This window comes from Prionailurus viverrinus, chromosome B4, assembly GCF_022837055.1.
Source record: "Prionailurus viverrinus isolate Anna chromosome B4, UM_Priviv_1.0, whole genome shotgun sequence".
Taxonomy (NCBI): domain Eukaryota; kingdom Metazoa; phylum Chordata; class Mammalia; order Carnivora; family Felidae; genus Prionailurus; species Prionailurus viverrinus.
Window position 1 is genome coordinate 54052960 of NC_062567.1, and position 14644 is coordinate 54067603.

At 34.8% G+C, this 14644-nt stretch overlaps 1 protein-coding gene across 9 annotated transcripts in view; it reads right to left on the reverse strand.

Moving 5' to 3' along the window:
- Window positions 1-14644, reverse strand: part of SOX5 (SRY-box transcription factor 5) — a 1014136-nt gene that overhangs the window by 67347 nt on the left and 932145 nt on the right. For all 9 annotated transcript variants that reach the window (XM_047867514.1, XM_047867512.1, XM_047867515.1 and 6 more), the window contains one exon: window positions 6949-7095. In XM_047867514.1, the coding sequence (XP_047723470.1) occupies window positions 6949-7095 (147 nt within the window). The remainder of the gene's footprint in view (window positions 1-6948; window positions 7096-14644) is intronic.

The window sequence follows — 14644 nt, forward strand, 5'->3', positions numbered from 1 at the left end:
GAGGCCAGGCCAGTTGAATTCAAAGAACATTACCTAAATCCCTCTGTATATTTTGCCTCTTTAAAAATTCCATGATTATGACTTGTCTGTCTCTTTGTTTTATAATTTGTACTGTTTTTTATGTTACAATTGTGACCAACCCCTCTTTTCCTGAATCATAAGACTATATTGCCAAATGACCGACTTGGATATTTAATACCACTGTGCTCAGAAAAGGCTCTGTTTAAGTACCTAGCTGTTTGAGATTCCTGTCAACTGAATACAGATGAAAAGGAAAGGGGGAGGCTCATCACAGGGGTTCTGTTGATAACACTTCATTTAACATATTTCAGTTTAGCAACACGGACTGCAAAAAAGAAAACTACTTTATTTAAAATGACAGGGCGACTCTGTTATATTCACTGTACATATGTCCCACCCAGGAAGTGATGATAATGATAATGGGTACATTTACAGTTTAACTCTATGGGGTGATTCTTCTCAAATGAATTCACCTCTTGAGTATGACACATCCATATCACATCTTAAAGGCTCACAAAATTGCTATTTCACAGATATTGAAATACCAGAGAGAGAGAGGTGTTCAACAGCTATTCAACAAAACACAAAGCAGGTGTACAGAGCAAGGTATTAGGGAAATTCTAGCATTTAATTGATATGCCAAACAGTGTTTAAAGCACAATAATAGAAAATGGGCAATTTAAATGTGGTTATAATTAGCTGAGGCTAACACCCCCTTCTGTTCTGAAGTTTTGGGGAAAATGAGATATGTAAAAAGTACCACGTTCAACAGTTTCACAATGGATCTGTGATTTTATCTGTTCTTACATTTATAGATGAATGGCAGTTCCTCTCTTATGAACACTAGTGAAGCACTCTGGATTATTCAGAGATACCACATTCAGAGATGAATTCCAGCTCAGGGTAGTCAATAAAGATTATTTGTGATCTTGACCTGAAAAGGTCTAAGAATACATCAAATACTAGCATTCTAGGAACTTTTACATATTGGAATTTACATCTCTAGCAACTACTACTGCACAAAAGTTTTTGTGGCCAGATAAAATGTAAAAAATATGAAATGAAGTCAACAGTTATATTGAACAGTATTTTTCAAAACTTTCATCATGGAAGTACTCCTGTGAAGGCCTTGGTCCATTTAAAACTTAAAAATCTCTTTGATTTCATTTGCTTTCTCTTTAAAGAATGTGTTTCCCATAATATTAAAAATAATGTTTTTACAGTTAGTGTTAGTGGTGTTTCAACTTGATTGTGGTTACACTGTGTGCGGACTTTGGTATTCAGCCTTTTCCCCCAGATAGCATTACAGAACACGATCTCAAAGTTAGCAAAAAGCTTTATTTCCCATATCTCCTGTTCAAACTAATTTTCAATTAAGATGAATCATGATTATCCTCGGATTTCTCATGTTCCCAACATAATACTAATCTTGTATGTGTACCATGGTTTGTGACTCATGGTATTTAGCTACAAAATTCTACCCTGTAGATGAGTGTGTACTGATGTAATGCTTATTTGATAGCATGGAACTATGTGATTGGTACCATTACAGCAAAAAAAAAAAAAATAGATGCCCTAATAAGAGTCATTGGCAATTCAGGCATCACTAACACAAACACCTGGCCACCAAATCAGAAAAGATCTTCATTACTGCACTTGAGAAAGAAGATCAGATAACAATATAGTTTCGCTTATTGCTTCTGAATTTGAAGCAATATTTATAAGGATATTGCAGCTGAAAGAATCTGATTGTGTCTGATCAGCTGGCTAGGACTGTTTCTGTCTTGTTGGAAAATATTTCTTTCCCTTGTCATAACTCCCAGGTGCTACTGCTGAGCAAATGGGAACATCGCTGCTAGAAGTATTTGAAAAGAACAAAAAAGAATTGATTCAGACAATTTACGTGCTCCTGTCATCGATAGAGGCACAACTGTGACCAAGGAGTATGACTAGGGTCATAGCAAAGGTAAAAGAAAAGCACCCAGGAGTTCTGTCTTGTCACCAGCTTTTCAAGCTAACTATTCTTGGTTGTTGCAGGCAATATACAAGTTTTCATCAAATGCCAAGAGACATTTCATAGTATTTGCAAGTTGCTCTTGTAATTTTCCCAAGAGGTGGCTACTTTTACAATGGCAAATCACTTAACATGTAAAATTCAGATAGCACATCTATGACATACGAGAATTTCTTGGTAGCATGGAATTTTAAGTCTATTACCAACAATTGTGTGAGTGGTGTGTGAAATTGAGTAAAAATGTTCTTCCTCCTAATATAACTATTTTAAGGATGACATTGAGTCTATTATTTTTAAGGGAAATCATTTTTTTCTTACAAAACAAATGTTATCAAGAGATCAGTTACTATCACACAGGAAAGGCTATCTAGGTTTTTAAAAGACTGCAACAAATGATTCAGAAAGTCATTTAAGTAAGGAAATATGTTGGTGTAAAAATGAAAGTCACTAATACATTAATGCATCCTGTGACAAAATGCTAAACTATACACAAATCAATTTAAACATTTGTTAAGGAATTTAAACAGAGCAGCAATTCTGTCTATGAGATTTAAGGACCAATATGGCTAAACAATAACTTAACTAAATAATTTTCCTTAATATGAAAAGTGGAAGTATTTGTAAAATTCCCTTGAAATGGGATCTCTTGTACACAAAAGTTCATGATTTCATACTTTCATTCAGTTATTTACCAATATTTAGCAATAAGCTAGCTGTGAAGACACAGCAAGGACACAAGAATATCTCTGAAGAGCTAAATATATTTCTTTTTGTTGGTTAATGAAAAGAATGGTCCTGGAGTAGAATCCAGAGCGGTGGGGACCAATTTTTAAAGAGACAAGTGTACATGTATTAAAAAGGATTTTATGTAACACATGAGAAATTAAAAAAAAAAACTGCTGATGACCTTAATTTTCTAACCATTGGCAAAATACTTTTCTTGGCTTTTGCCTAATAATATCAAGGCATTAAAAAAAAAAGAAAGAAAAATTAACCAATGACAATATGTCAGGTATTAATGAAAACAGTTCATAAGCAGTAAGTTCAAGGACATATAACTCAACAAGCAACACTACCCATATTCTCCAATGCAGATTTTGAAGAGACCAGATTTCTTTTTGTGTTTTCATATTTACAGAACGCGATTCCTGTTTGCAGTTTTTTTTAGAGGTTCATTGTGAACCCTCTAAAGGTTTCTTTATCATTTAATATTATAAATAATTATGTTCCTAGGCAGCAGCTCAAAGCTCAGTACAGCACTCGTACAACACCACAGGCAGGTCAGGTGACCTTTCTCCAATTCTCCTCTCTCTGGTGCTGAGGACAGACAAAGTGATATGTCTGTCATACGCCATTACCATTAGAACAGAATCTTGTTCTTTTATTACAACTGAACTCCGCCAGATTTCTCAGCAGGAATGCTAAGTGAAATCAATGTCTTGGATTTCCAGGCTGAGCTTGGAGGTCACAGCCACTCTATCATTTCTCAGCATTATCCTTTCTCGTGCGCACACACACTCCCCAAGCCTCCAACTGGCACACAGCAGATTGAAAACAGCATGCATCAGAGGACTCATGCTGTACAATTTTACAGTCTTTTGGAGCCCCCTCCTTTTGATTCCCCCCTTCCATTTTTTGCAAATTGCAAATAAGTTTTGTTTGTGTCCTTCTCTAGAGTTGTGAGTCAAAGGCAAAGGCACACCTAGGAAGAAGGGCAGGCAATAAAACCCAGAGAACATGGTTGATTTTTGACAGCTGCCAATAAGATCATTTTCCTTACATCATCACTTGGATGTGGCTGACAATTCCATTGTTCCAAACAATAAATATATCTTCAACATAAACCATCATTTTGGTTTATGTCAGATAGGTATACAGACACATAAAGCCCATTCATAAAATAATTCCATTGTATAGTAAAATAGACCAATAAAACACACAGAAAATGCCCAAAGGACACTAAGAACTGATTGTTTAAAAATATAAACAGAACAATAAATGATGGCTATTCTAATAAATAAAATAGCTTTGTGAAGTGAAAATGTTTATAATGCCATGTATAAATGTCAGTTTCATGCTGCAAGAAACTAAATTCATGTATTGAAATGGGTCCTCTTTATTTACTATTGGTTGTATCTTTTTGGCCATGTTCTTCATTAAAATGACAACAGTAATATTTATTGGTCGGACTATTTTTAATGCACTAAACTTTACTGCTGAGCTAAAACACAAGCACATTTAAGACATCTTTTCTGACAATAAGAGTGGTTGTAGACAGCGTGCTAGAGGACATATTTTTATTAAATCATGTTATTACCTAAAAAGAGGCACTTTACTGGTTGGTTAAACTTTTAATGTCTTTTACACAATTGCAAATGGGAAGAAACACAATATCTCCTACTTTCTTAAACTTTACCTGATAAAAAATTCAAGCAGGCTAGTTTTTAAAAAGTTACACTGAGTTTTAAAGATAAGCCACAAAACATATTTTAAAATTATGTATAATCATAGGTATAGAAACACAATCCACTTTTTCACTTGTACTAAAAAATGGAGGTTTATGAAACTATAGAAAGTGGCAGAGGATTATCACTGAGATGGATAATAAGTCTGCTTTGCAACTGGTATATAGGGTTGTATAGGATTCTATGAGTGTCTAGAACCATAGAACTCATAAAGTAGTGTTCTAGTCTTGGCAAAACAAACGTTCAATCACTTTTGCATTTGCCATGGTTACCTAAAAAAAGTATCACTGTGACAACTGCTCAGTAAACATTTGAACGGATGGATGAATGAATGAATGAATGAACAGATGCATAAATGGATGAGGCTAATTGATATCAAAAGCTTCCTGATTATTTGAGTAAGTAAATTGGGGAGAAGATAATAATGACAAAAAGTTATTCTAGAGGTAATAAAGAGAGCCCACTAGTTATTTACAAGTGAACTATCTAGTCTAAAATCATAATATGAAATGTCATAATGTAAGCATCATTATGAAACATGGTATGAAATCACATTAATAAATCAAGGGAAAAAAAACAGAGAATAATATCTCACGGAATTATTTGCGTGTGACGGTGACTATGCTGCTACAGCTATTTACTTTACTCAAAATTAGCCCATACATGCAATATATTAAAATTGCTGGTCCATGAAGACCTCAAAATATCACTGCTTTAAAATTAAATTTTAGTTAACGAATGTTATAATTATCAAATTTTTAAAAAATATGCTCTTCTCTGATTATAAAGAAAAGCAGTCCAGATCTTGGGTGCACATTAGGTACAGAACATGCCAAGTTCATTACACGGCTGAAATAGTTCTTAAAGGGTGCACTTGTACATTTCCCAGTATCACAGCAGTGTGTACAATAATTTGAACTATATGTTTGCACATATTATGGGTGAATCATGGTCTAGGTTCCTTGTCCAGGTTTAGTTGTGCTTTCAAGTGTATTTACCTCTTAATAATACGGAAAAGGTCCTTAAGAATTTGGGGAAGATGGAGGCTGGAGTAGACTTTCCCAACTGATCCCTTCTCCTTCTCAACTCACCTTCTGAATTAATACACTAACTGTGAAAGGTATCTGTCAGGATACTAGAATAGGATTAAAAATAAATTCTTAGTGGGGCGCCTGGGTGGCGCAGTCGGTTAAGCGTCCGACTTCAGCCAGGTCACGATCTCGCGGTCCGTGAGTTCGAGCCCCGCGTCAGGCTCTGGGCTGATGGCTCGGAGCCTGGAGCCTGTTTCCGATTCTGTGTCTCCCTCTCTCTCTGCCCCTCCCCTGTTCATGCTCTGCCTCTCTCTGTCCCAAAAATAAATAAACGTTGAAAAAATAAATAAATAAAAAAAAATAAATTCTTAGAGTTTTTTTCTCTTTCAATACTTTTTAATTTTTTTCTCTGTTTATTCTTTTGCTCTTTAGTTATTTCCAATATGGCATTTGGGAAATGGAGAACACAAACAATATTCTAGCTAATTCAGCAAAAGTTGTTATTTTGGGGGTAAATTAACTGGGTCAGTTTTCTACTTAACATTTTCTAATAGAAAATATGTGTTGTTACTTCCCTAAGTAATCTCAGGAAAAAAATACTTTATGGTCACTCTTCTGTCTTCCTTCACAGAAAGTATAATGTATTCACATATCCTCATCTAAGACCTTAAGATCTTACAAACATAAAACATTTCAGCTTCAAAGTTTTCTGCTTCTCTCTCCTAAGACAAAGAACAACTTATTTGAATCCTCTTCCTGTCAATCCTTTTTCCATGTTCTCTCAAGAAATGTTTCCTTAGTTCCCAAAAGAAAACTATTTCTAAATAGTCCTACTTCTAACACTATTATTATCTTTATATCTTTCATGAAAATCTTATTGGATGGATGATATATCTAGAATTATATCCATACTGCACCACATTATAGCAGTTATTGATATTTAAATAAAACATTTTCTGTATGCCCTATCTGTACTCCTATTTTAAGGTCTATTTCGGTTGCCCTTTTTTGGGGGGGAAACCCCTCCCAGGATATCTCACTGAAAGCAGGGTGTTTGTCCTAATAACTTCCAATGCATTTTATCTGTTACTCTTTATAAGGCTTTGATTCATTTATAAGGCTTTGTTTCATAGAGTATGGGTATCTATTTAATACGACTGTAAGCCACTGGAGTACAGCATATCTAATAAATCTGTGCATCACTCACATTTCCAACTCTGGCTACCAATGCATGTTTGTTGAATAAATGCATGGCTCAATGTATGTATGTTATTGATCCTTATTGATCCTACCAGACTCTTAGCTCCTTGAAGACCCAGTGGTTAACCCGACTGCTGGCACATAATATTCAATAAATGCCATTGAATGAAAAGTAAAGCTGTCAATTGCAAGACAGGTAGCTTCTGCAAAGGGGTACCTTGCTTTTGGGTGGTGGGCTGTTTGTGCTCTTGTCTGTGTGAATGCTGGTAGGAGATACAGCAGCACCGAGGTTGCTTTGGGGAATGCCTGGGAGCTTTCCTCCTGGAGATACCTGCATTGCAGCTAGCTGGGCAGCATATAACTGCTACAGAAGAAACAGGGGAGAGAAAGAAAAAGAGAGAGAGAGAGAGAGAAAAAAAAAGTGACTATCAGTGATAAAATAAATGCACCTCTCAGAAAGTACCTGTATTCAGATGTGGTAGTTTTCCTGTGAGGATTCTTGTTTACCGCCCTGGAACATTTAAAGAAAGAAATTGTCATCTCAACGTTCATGACTTACTTCTCTGGGGAGAAATGACAGATACTACATAGGAAGGATTTCAGCTTTAGGATGTCCAGGGACTCCAAACAAATAACAATCATTCATATTTACTTTTTCTCAATGGTAGGGAAGACAAGTATATCATAACATTTGGTCAAGACCTCTTTTTGCTCTATTTTAAAATGTACACAGTGTGTTACAAAAGGATGCAGCTTCATATACAAACTAATTTTCTTACGATTCATATTGGTTCTGTTTTGTTTTGTTTTGTTTTACTTGTTGAAATGGGGACCTGTAACAATTCTTTTTCTAATCATTAGTTGTATAGAAATACAAAAAAAGCCATTGAGAGGGAATGGAAGGAGAGTATTTCAAGAACACTATCTGGTTAGTCTACCTACATTGATAAAATTAACTGGATGCTTGCCAGAAATCCACTTTATGTCATGATATATAAACACAGACAAACCTGAAATTATCTTGAGGATTAGAGTTTGAAGGAATACTGTCTGAAACATGCCCTCTTCCACTAAGCCACTGCATAGTCTTTCTGATTAAATAACCAGTAAAATATTCTTCAACAAATCAAATTAATAATAAGAAAATTTCACTTTGATAATAATTGCCATATGATATAGTATCTTAAAACAAGGAGACTGTTTTAGATCAAATAGTCACATCAAATGTCTGGATTAATTCTCTTTTCACCTCCACTTAGCAGTGTGTGAAAATTTTAAGATCTGGATAGAAAAGATGTGCATGTGTGTACAGCGTGTGTGTGTGTATGCAAGTTAGAACTTCTGTAATAAAAAGACTAAAGAAAGAAGCTCTCAAGGGAAAGTACTGTGACATAGTTTATCTTGATTTTTCTCCACAAGAGAAAATTCAAGGGATAAAACTGCTCAGCATAAGCCAGAGACCTTGATAAGCTGGGGAGGGGGGGTCCTCTCTAGAAACAAAACTTTGAAACCTGAGGACAGGCATATATTTACATGAAAACACACATACATTGTTCACAGTTTCCAGATACTATGGTCTAAATGAAACAGAGCATTAAAACTATTGATGAAATTATGTTTTTATTATGCCAACTAATGCAAGATACATTCCAGATACAGAAACACCAGAGGAATAAATTTATACTATCAATAATGATTGTCCCTTCTTCCCAAGTGTGTGTGTGTGTGTGTGTATGTGTGTGTGTGCGTGTTTGTGTACACGCACATTGGAATAATTATATTATTCTTTATTTCAGTCAGTGAGAAAGAAAAGACTTAATTAGTAAGTCTTAGACTGCATAAAGAGTAAAAGGATATGACGTCAAATACAATGACTGGGAGTTTATCATTTTTTTAAAATATCAGAATTTATCCACTTTCCACACTTGTGTTAAAAACCTTTGCATTATATCCTATAATTCAAAAAAGTAGTTTTTTCTCTCCTCACCCTAAACTGTTCATGAAGTTATTTTATTTTTTTATTTTTTTTTTCAACGTTTATTTATTTTTGGGACAGAGAGAGACAGAGCATGAACGGGGGAGGGGCAGAGAGAGAGGGAGACACAGAATTGGAAACAGGATCCAGGCTCTGAGCCATCAGCCCAGAGCCCGACGCGGGGCTCGAACTCACGGACCGCGAGATCGTGACCTGGCTGAAGTCGGACGCTTAACCGACTGCGCCACCCAGGAGCCCCTGTTCATGAAGTTATTAAGAAAACAACCAATATCCCAAGATACCACTATGCAAATTTAAATTTTGTCCAGTAAAATACATGTATCAAATTACATATACTGAATTAAAAAAATATTTAAAAAATTATCTGGATTGCTGTATATTATAAATTTAATACTGTGTTATATATTATATCCTTGTCTTTAAATATTATTCCAGTGGGTATTATGCCGAGAGGCTAACAATACATATTACTGGTTTGTACACACTAAATATAAGATTGTTTCATAACTACTAGAGATTGACCTGGGACATTTTAACATCTGTCGATAAACAAATGTGAACAAAACAATTAATCAAGATTTTAATTTGATTATTAAAGAATTATTTCATAATTTGAAAAAATATTGACTATTTGAGTTATTTAGATAATTAAATAGATGAACCAGTCACTCATAAAAGGTGACTCAATGTTCAAATATTAATCTCTATAGACAAACTCACAACTTGCAAAGAAGTATAAGAGCTACCATTGAAAATACAAGTATAAATATACTCTGAAACACTTTATTGAATGTAAAGGTTGGAGGTGACATACATTTGGAATAAAGAATATCATAGACATTCTTTCATCATTCAAATAAATGTATTTATTTTATCTTTTTAAATATGAAATTAAGGTTTATCTTAATTAAAGTGTCCTAGGAAATGCTTTTGAGTGGAAAAAGTAAAAACCCTAAATTTTTAAAATAGGTGGATCCATTTAAATATTTTTATAATAACGGTATGGTATCATCTACCTTACTGGTACTTGCATATAATATAGAGATTTAAAGTGATTTATAATGAAAATAAAATGTCAGCAGCTACTAGTCAATCAGAGTATGGTTAACATTAGGTAGCTGTTCATTTCTTTCAATCTCCCATATCCCCTTCCTCCTATTTGGCTTTCTCCTACTTCACCAAGGTTTGGAAGTAGGAATTATCTATTTCCAATACTTTTTATTTTGTGTGAAATATACGTGCTTCTTACATCTTATAGAAGCATGAAAAAGGCCTCAAGTCTTAGGGGATCTAACACACTTCAAGTCTGCACAGATAAAATAAACCAGGAATTTTAATACTTCTGGGTCCTAATTTGGACCTAATTCACAAGTTAAAAGGAAATTTCAGTAGTTTTAAAGAAGCTGACAGTGTTCCTCATAGTTGGCTACTATGTAAGGGTGGGCAACTGGCAAAAAAGAAAAAAAATGCTGCTGTGACTTATTTTAATTCTATCTTTTAAAAAATTTAAGTTCACCTGTCCATGCATTAAAATGTATGTGCTGGCTAATTTTAAAACAAGGGAATTAAGACACTATATTATTTTATTTCACTTCTTACATGTTCTTGAAGCAAAATCAAGAATAATACAGAACCACTGGTTGATCTTGTTGACAGGGAAGGGTTACAGAATCTAGTGGCAACCAGAAGGCCATCTGAAGTAGTAAGCATCCTGTGAACTATAGAGCCCACTCCCTTATTGTAGATACCTCAATAATTGTGTATCTATATGGTTTTTTTAAGTTTATTTATTTTGATAGAGAAAGAGAGCATGAACAGGGGAAGGGCAGAGAGGGAGAAGGAAGGGGAGAGAGAGAGAGACAGAGAGAGAGAGAGAATGAATTCCAAGCAGGCTCCACACTGTCGGTGCAGAGCCCGAAGTAGGGCTTGAACTTACAAACTGTGAGATCATGACCTGAACTGAAACCAAGAGTCAGACGCTTAGCCGACTGAGCCATTCAGGCACCGCTATCTGTATATTAACTATATAAATTTTTTAAACAAAAACTTGGCTAACATTTTTCTTTAAAAGACTGCAGATAAAACCAGAGTTATAGACAAGATGTATTATGATAAATATACTTTTATGAAAAGCAGTTAAGTTGTTCTAAACATCAGAAAGAAATTGAGAGATCCTAAACATAAAAAGCTAAAGCTTAAAGAGAACACTCATTTCATGAAGTTGACCAGACTAACAGAATAACTGTTTTGCCTTGCAGAATAACTTTACTGTTATCTTGAAACTCTTGTTTTAAGCTCTAAAATTCTCCAACTCCACAGATCATTAGGTTTTCCACTCTTTATATTACTTAAAATATTGTGTTCCTATTCCCTTTCCCTTCCTTCATCCCTATACCTAATTCAATGATTTTTTAAGAAAAAATTCATATAAAATAAAAATCATATAAAAGAAAAAATCACATAATCAGTGGAATCTATCCATTGATTACTTAGTGTCTTTTTGGTGCTCATGTGTCCATAAGTGTATACACACACACACACACACACACACACACACACAAACACACACAAGTAACTCGCTTTTATTTCAACTTGCTCCGTAAACACACATTCTTTGTTTCTTTAGCTCTTTCAAGGACGCATGGTTTTCTACTTCTAGTGTACTTCTACTGCAACAGTTAAAAGTAGGATAAACCTCACTAATAGCAGTTCTGAATTAGTGACCTTGGGTGACTAAACCCAGCCACAGTTCCTTCATCTGCAAATTCAGGATAAATAAAACTGAGCTTATCGGGTTGACGTGAGAGATAAATCACATAGTGAGTATCAAATACTCAGAAAAACACATGGCAAAGAATCCTTAACCAGTAAGTAACAGTTCTAATTATTAAGCAATTAATTATACCAAGAAAGAAACTAACAAGGTAATATATATGTGCTGACTTCCTACTATATACTCTGGACTGTGCCAAGTACAGTGGAGGATACAAAGCATGCTTATGCATAGTTTCTTCCCTAAATCAAGATTGGTAAACATAAAACAATGAGCATGTTAGTGTACTATAACTGTATGCCACTTTTAAAGTTGTGAAGGCAAAGGAAATGAGTCAGTATGATCTCATGTGTTTTCATAGAAGAGATATAGCTAAGCTAGGAATAAAAAAAGAAGTGGCATTCTAGGAAGGGAGAACAGTTTAAAGGCACAGGAGCAGGAATGAGGTAGTTGAGCCAAGGGAATACAGAAGATGGTGTGGAACAGTGAATGGCAGAAAAGATAGTGACTAATTGAGTGCACACCCTGTGAAGAGTAAACCAGTGCTGGGTTTGTAGGCTAGTTCACCTTATAGAAGATCTTGAAATAAAGACAAAGTTTAAATTTAGTATGTAGGCAAGAGAAAGCCACTGGATTTTTGAAAGCAATATATGTGATGTTTTAAACTAGAATAAAGATAAGACAAGGTAGAAGTTATGTGGTTATTAAAATTTAGGAGCAATAATTTTTTTTAAGTTTATTTTGAGAGAGAGAGAGAGAGATAGAGCGTGCATGCACATGAGCAAGCAGGGGAGGGGCAGAGACAAAGGGAGAGGGAGAATCAGAAGCAGGCTCCGTGCGGAGCCTGACACGGGGCCTGAACTTGCAAACCCTGAGATGATGACCTGAGCTGAAACCAAGAGTCAGATGCTTAACAGACCGAGCCACCTTGGTGCCCCAGTAATAATTTTAATGATAACTTGAGTTGAAGTAACAGTTGTGGAAGTGAAGATGAAAAAAATAAAACCAAGTTCATAGCATAGTGGACACATAAATGACTACAAATTAACTGGGGAAAAGAAAAGAAAAATGAAAGAGAAGAACAGAATGTATAGTATAATTTATATAGTCTTTACTTCATAGAATACGTAAGTATTCACCTATCACATATTCTCATTTGTATATACAATCATTATACTATCTTGTAAGACAGCCAAGACACATGAATTTTCTTCTTTAGTTTTGAAAAAAACAAAAAAGAACTAAGTCATACAGATTTCCCTATAATTCATATCCTGATATTGAAAATGGTAGAGCCATTCCATCATGGGCTTTCCCTAAGGTATAGCTCATTAAATATTTTTTTTTTAAATATTAAGGGTATGATGTACTGTATCTATAACAACATGACCTTGAATTATATTTATCTTAGTTAAACTCAACCAGTATTATTTTTTCCTGTAATGTACTACATGTACCAAAGCACTACTAGGCAGTGGGCTGATAGTTCATTAGTAGGCATTCTTCCTGTTGAACTACAGTGTGGGGTCAAAACAAAAATCTGACAGGATGATGACAAACAGATATTTTAACCTGTGCGAATGAATTGTTGCTAATTTCAGGGAAAACAGTACAGTTGTGCTTGGACAACTTGGCCTTTAAACCACCAGTAGATACAATTGTATTTTCTTACAAAGGTAGCCATTTCTACACAGCTATCCTAAACTAGAGGTTGGTACTCAGTGAAAGGGGTGGAGAAATTCCACAAAACAGATTATTTAAATTCTAAGGTAGACTATTTGATTACTTCCTTGAGATCATAAAATTTTGCCACTTTTTCTTAATAGATTATTTCCCCCAAATTGTTAAAATTACAACTTCACCTATTGTTGCTACTAACTACCATCTGGAGTATTTGGATTGAAAGTATTATGCACTGACAAAAATATCTATCACTGGTTGGTCCCTCAAACCATTTACTGACTAGTAAACTCCTTGAAGGCAAGGATTTTGTCTCTATTATTTAATGCTTTCTCAGGAAGTCCTAAAGGCAAGGAAAATTAGAAATGAATAAAGGCATAAATGAACTGCATAAAATAAGACGATTAATTTTCAACAAACATAAACCTCTGGTACATATTTAGTATATATTTAATAATGGCAGTAACTTTTTGTGAAAGACCTTTTAAAAACCTGGAAGGAAAGACAATGTTTTTACTACTTGAGGAATTAGAGAAAAGACGTAACAGTGATGTTGATAAAGCTTCCCATTCATCCATTTATTTCATTTACTTACAGGGTCAAAGAAACAGTGCATTTCAAAACCTTATCAGCATAGGAACAAAATATAGTATAACATACTTGTTGTAGTCATAATTATAACAGTAAATGAATAAGTCAATGTGGAATTATGAACCAAAAAATTGATAAAGATTATAAGAAAAAAGTTAATACCTTAAAAAAAATAGAACCAAGCATTTAAGCATATAGATACTCTTAACTGTTTTGGAAAAGACAAATAGGAAATGCCTTCTTTCTGATAAAGGGATATACACTATTTACTCACTGAATCCTAAATATTTATTATTCAGAGAACAAACAGGTATTTAGCAGGGTCTATGGTTGTTACATAGAAAATGTTCTTTGGGATCCTTTCCTCTTGGTTAGTTCAAGAGATCCTTTGATCTTCGTTAGATTCTTTTCTCTTGGTTAATTTTCTTTCTATTTTTTTCTTCATTTTTTATTTGAGAGAGAAAAAGCACACATGCCAGCCAGGGAGAGGGGCAGAGGGAGACAGAGAGAATCTTAAGCAGGCTCCATGCTCAGCACAGAGCCCAACATGGGGCTCAATTCCATGTCTCCGGGACCATGACCTGAGCCAAAAGCAAGAGTCAGTCGCTGAACAGACTGAGCCATCCAGGCACCCCTCAAAGTTTAAATTTCATTTGAAATGGGATCTATTTTCATATCTCCCTTTTGTGTGCCCAAACGATCTAAATAAAGGTACAGGAGACAGGGAGGACACCACATACTGGCAATTACTCAGGAGCCAGTAGCAAATGATGGTGAATGGTTTCATCCAATTACCTTACCTTCCTTTACTACAGGCATGGATTAGGACATGGGGACACTCTTTGGGAAAATAGTGCAAAATAAGTCACATTC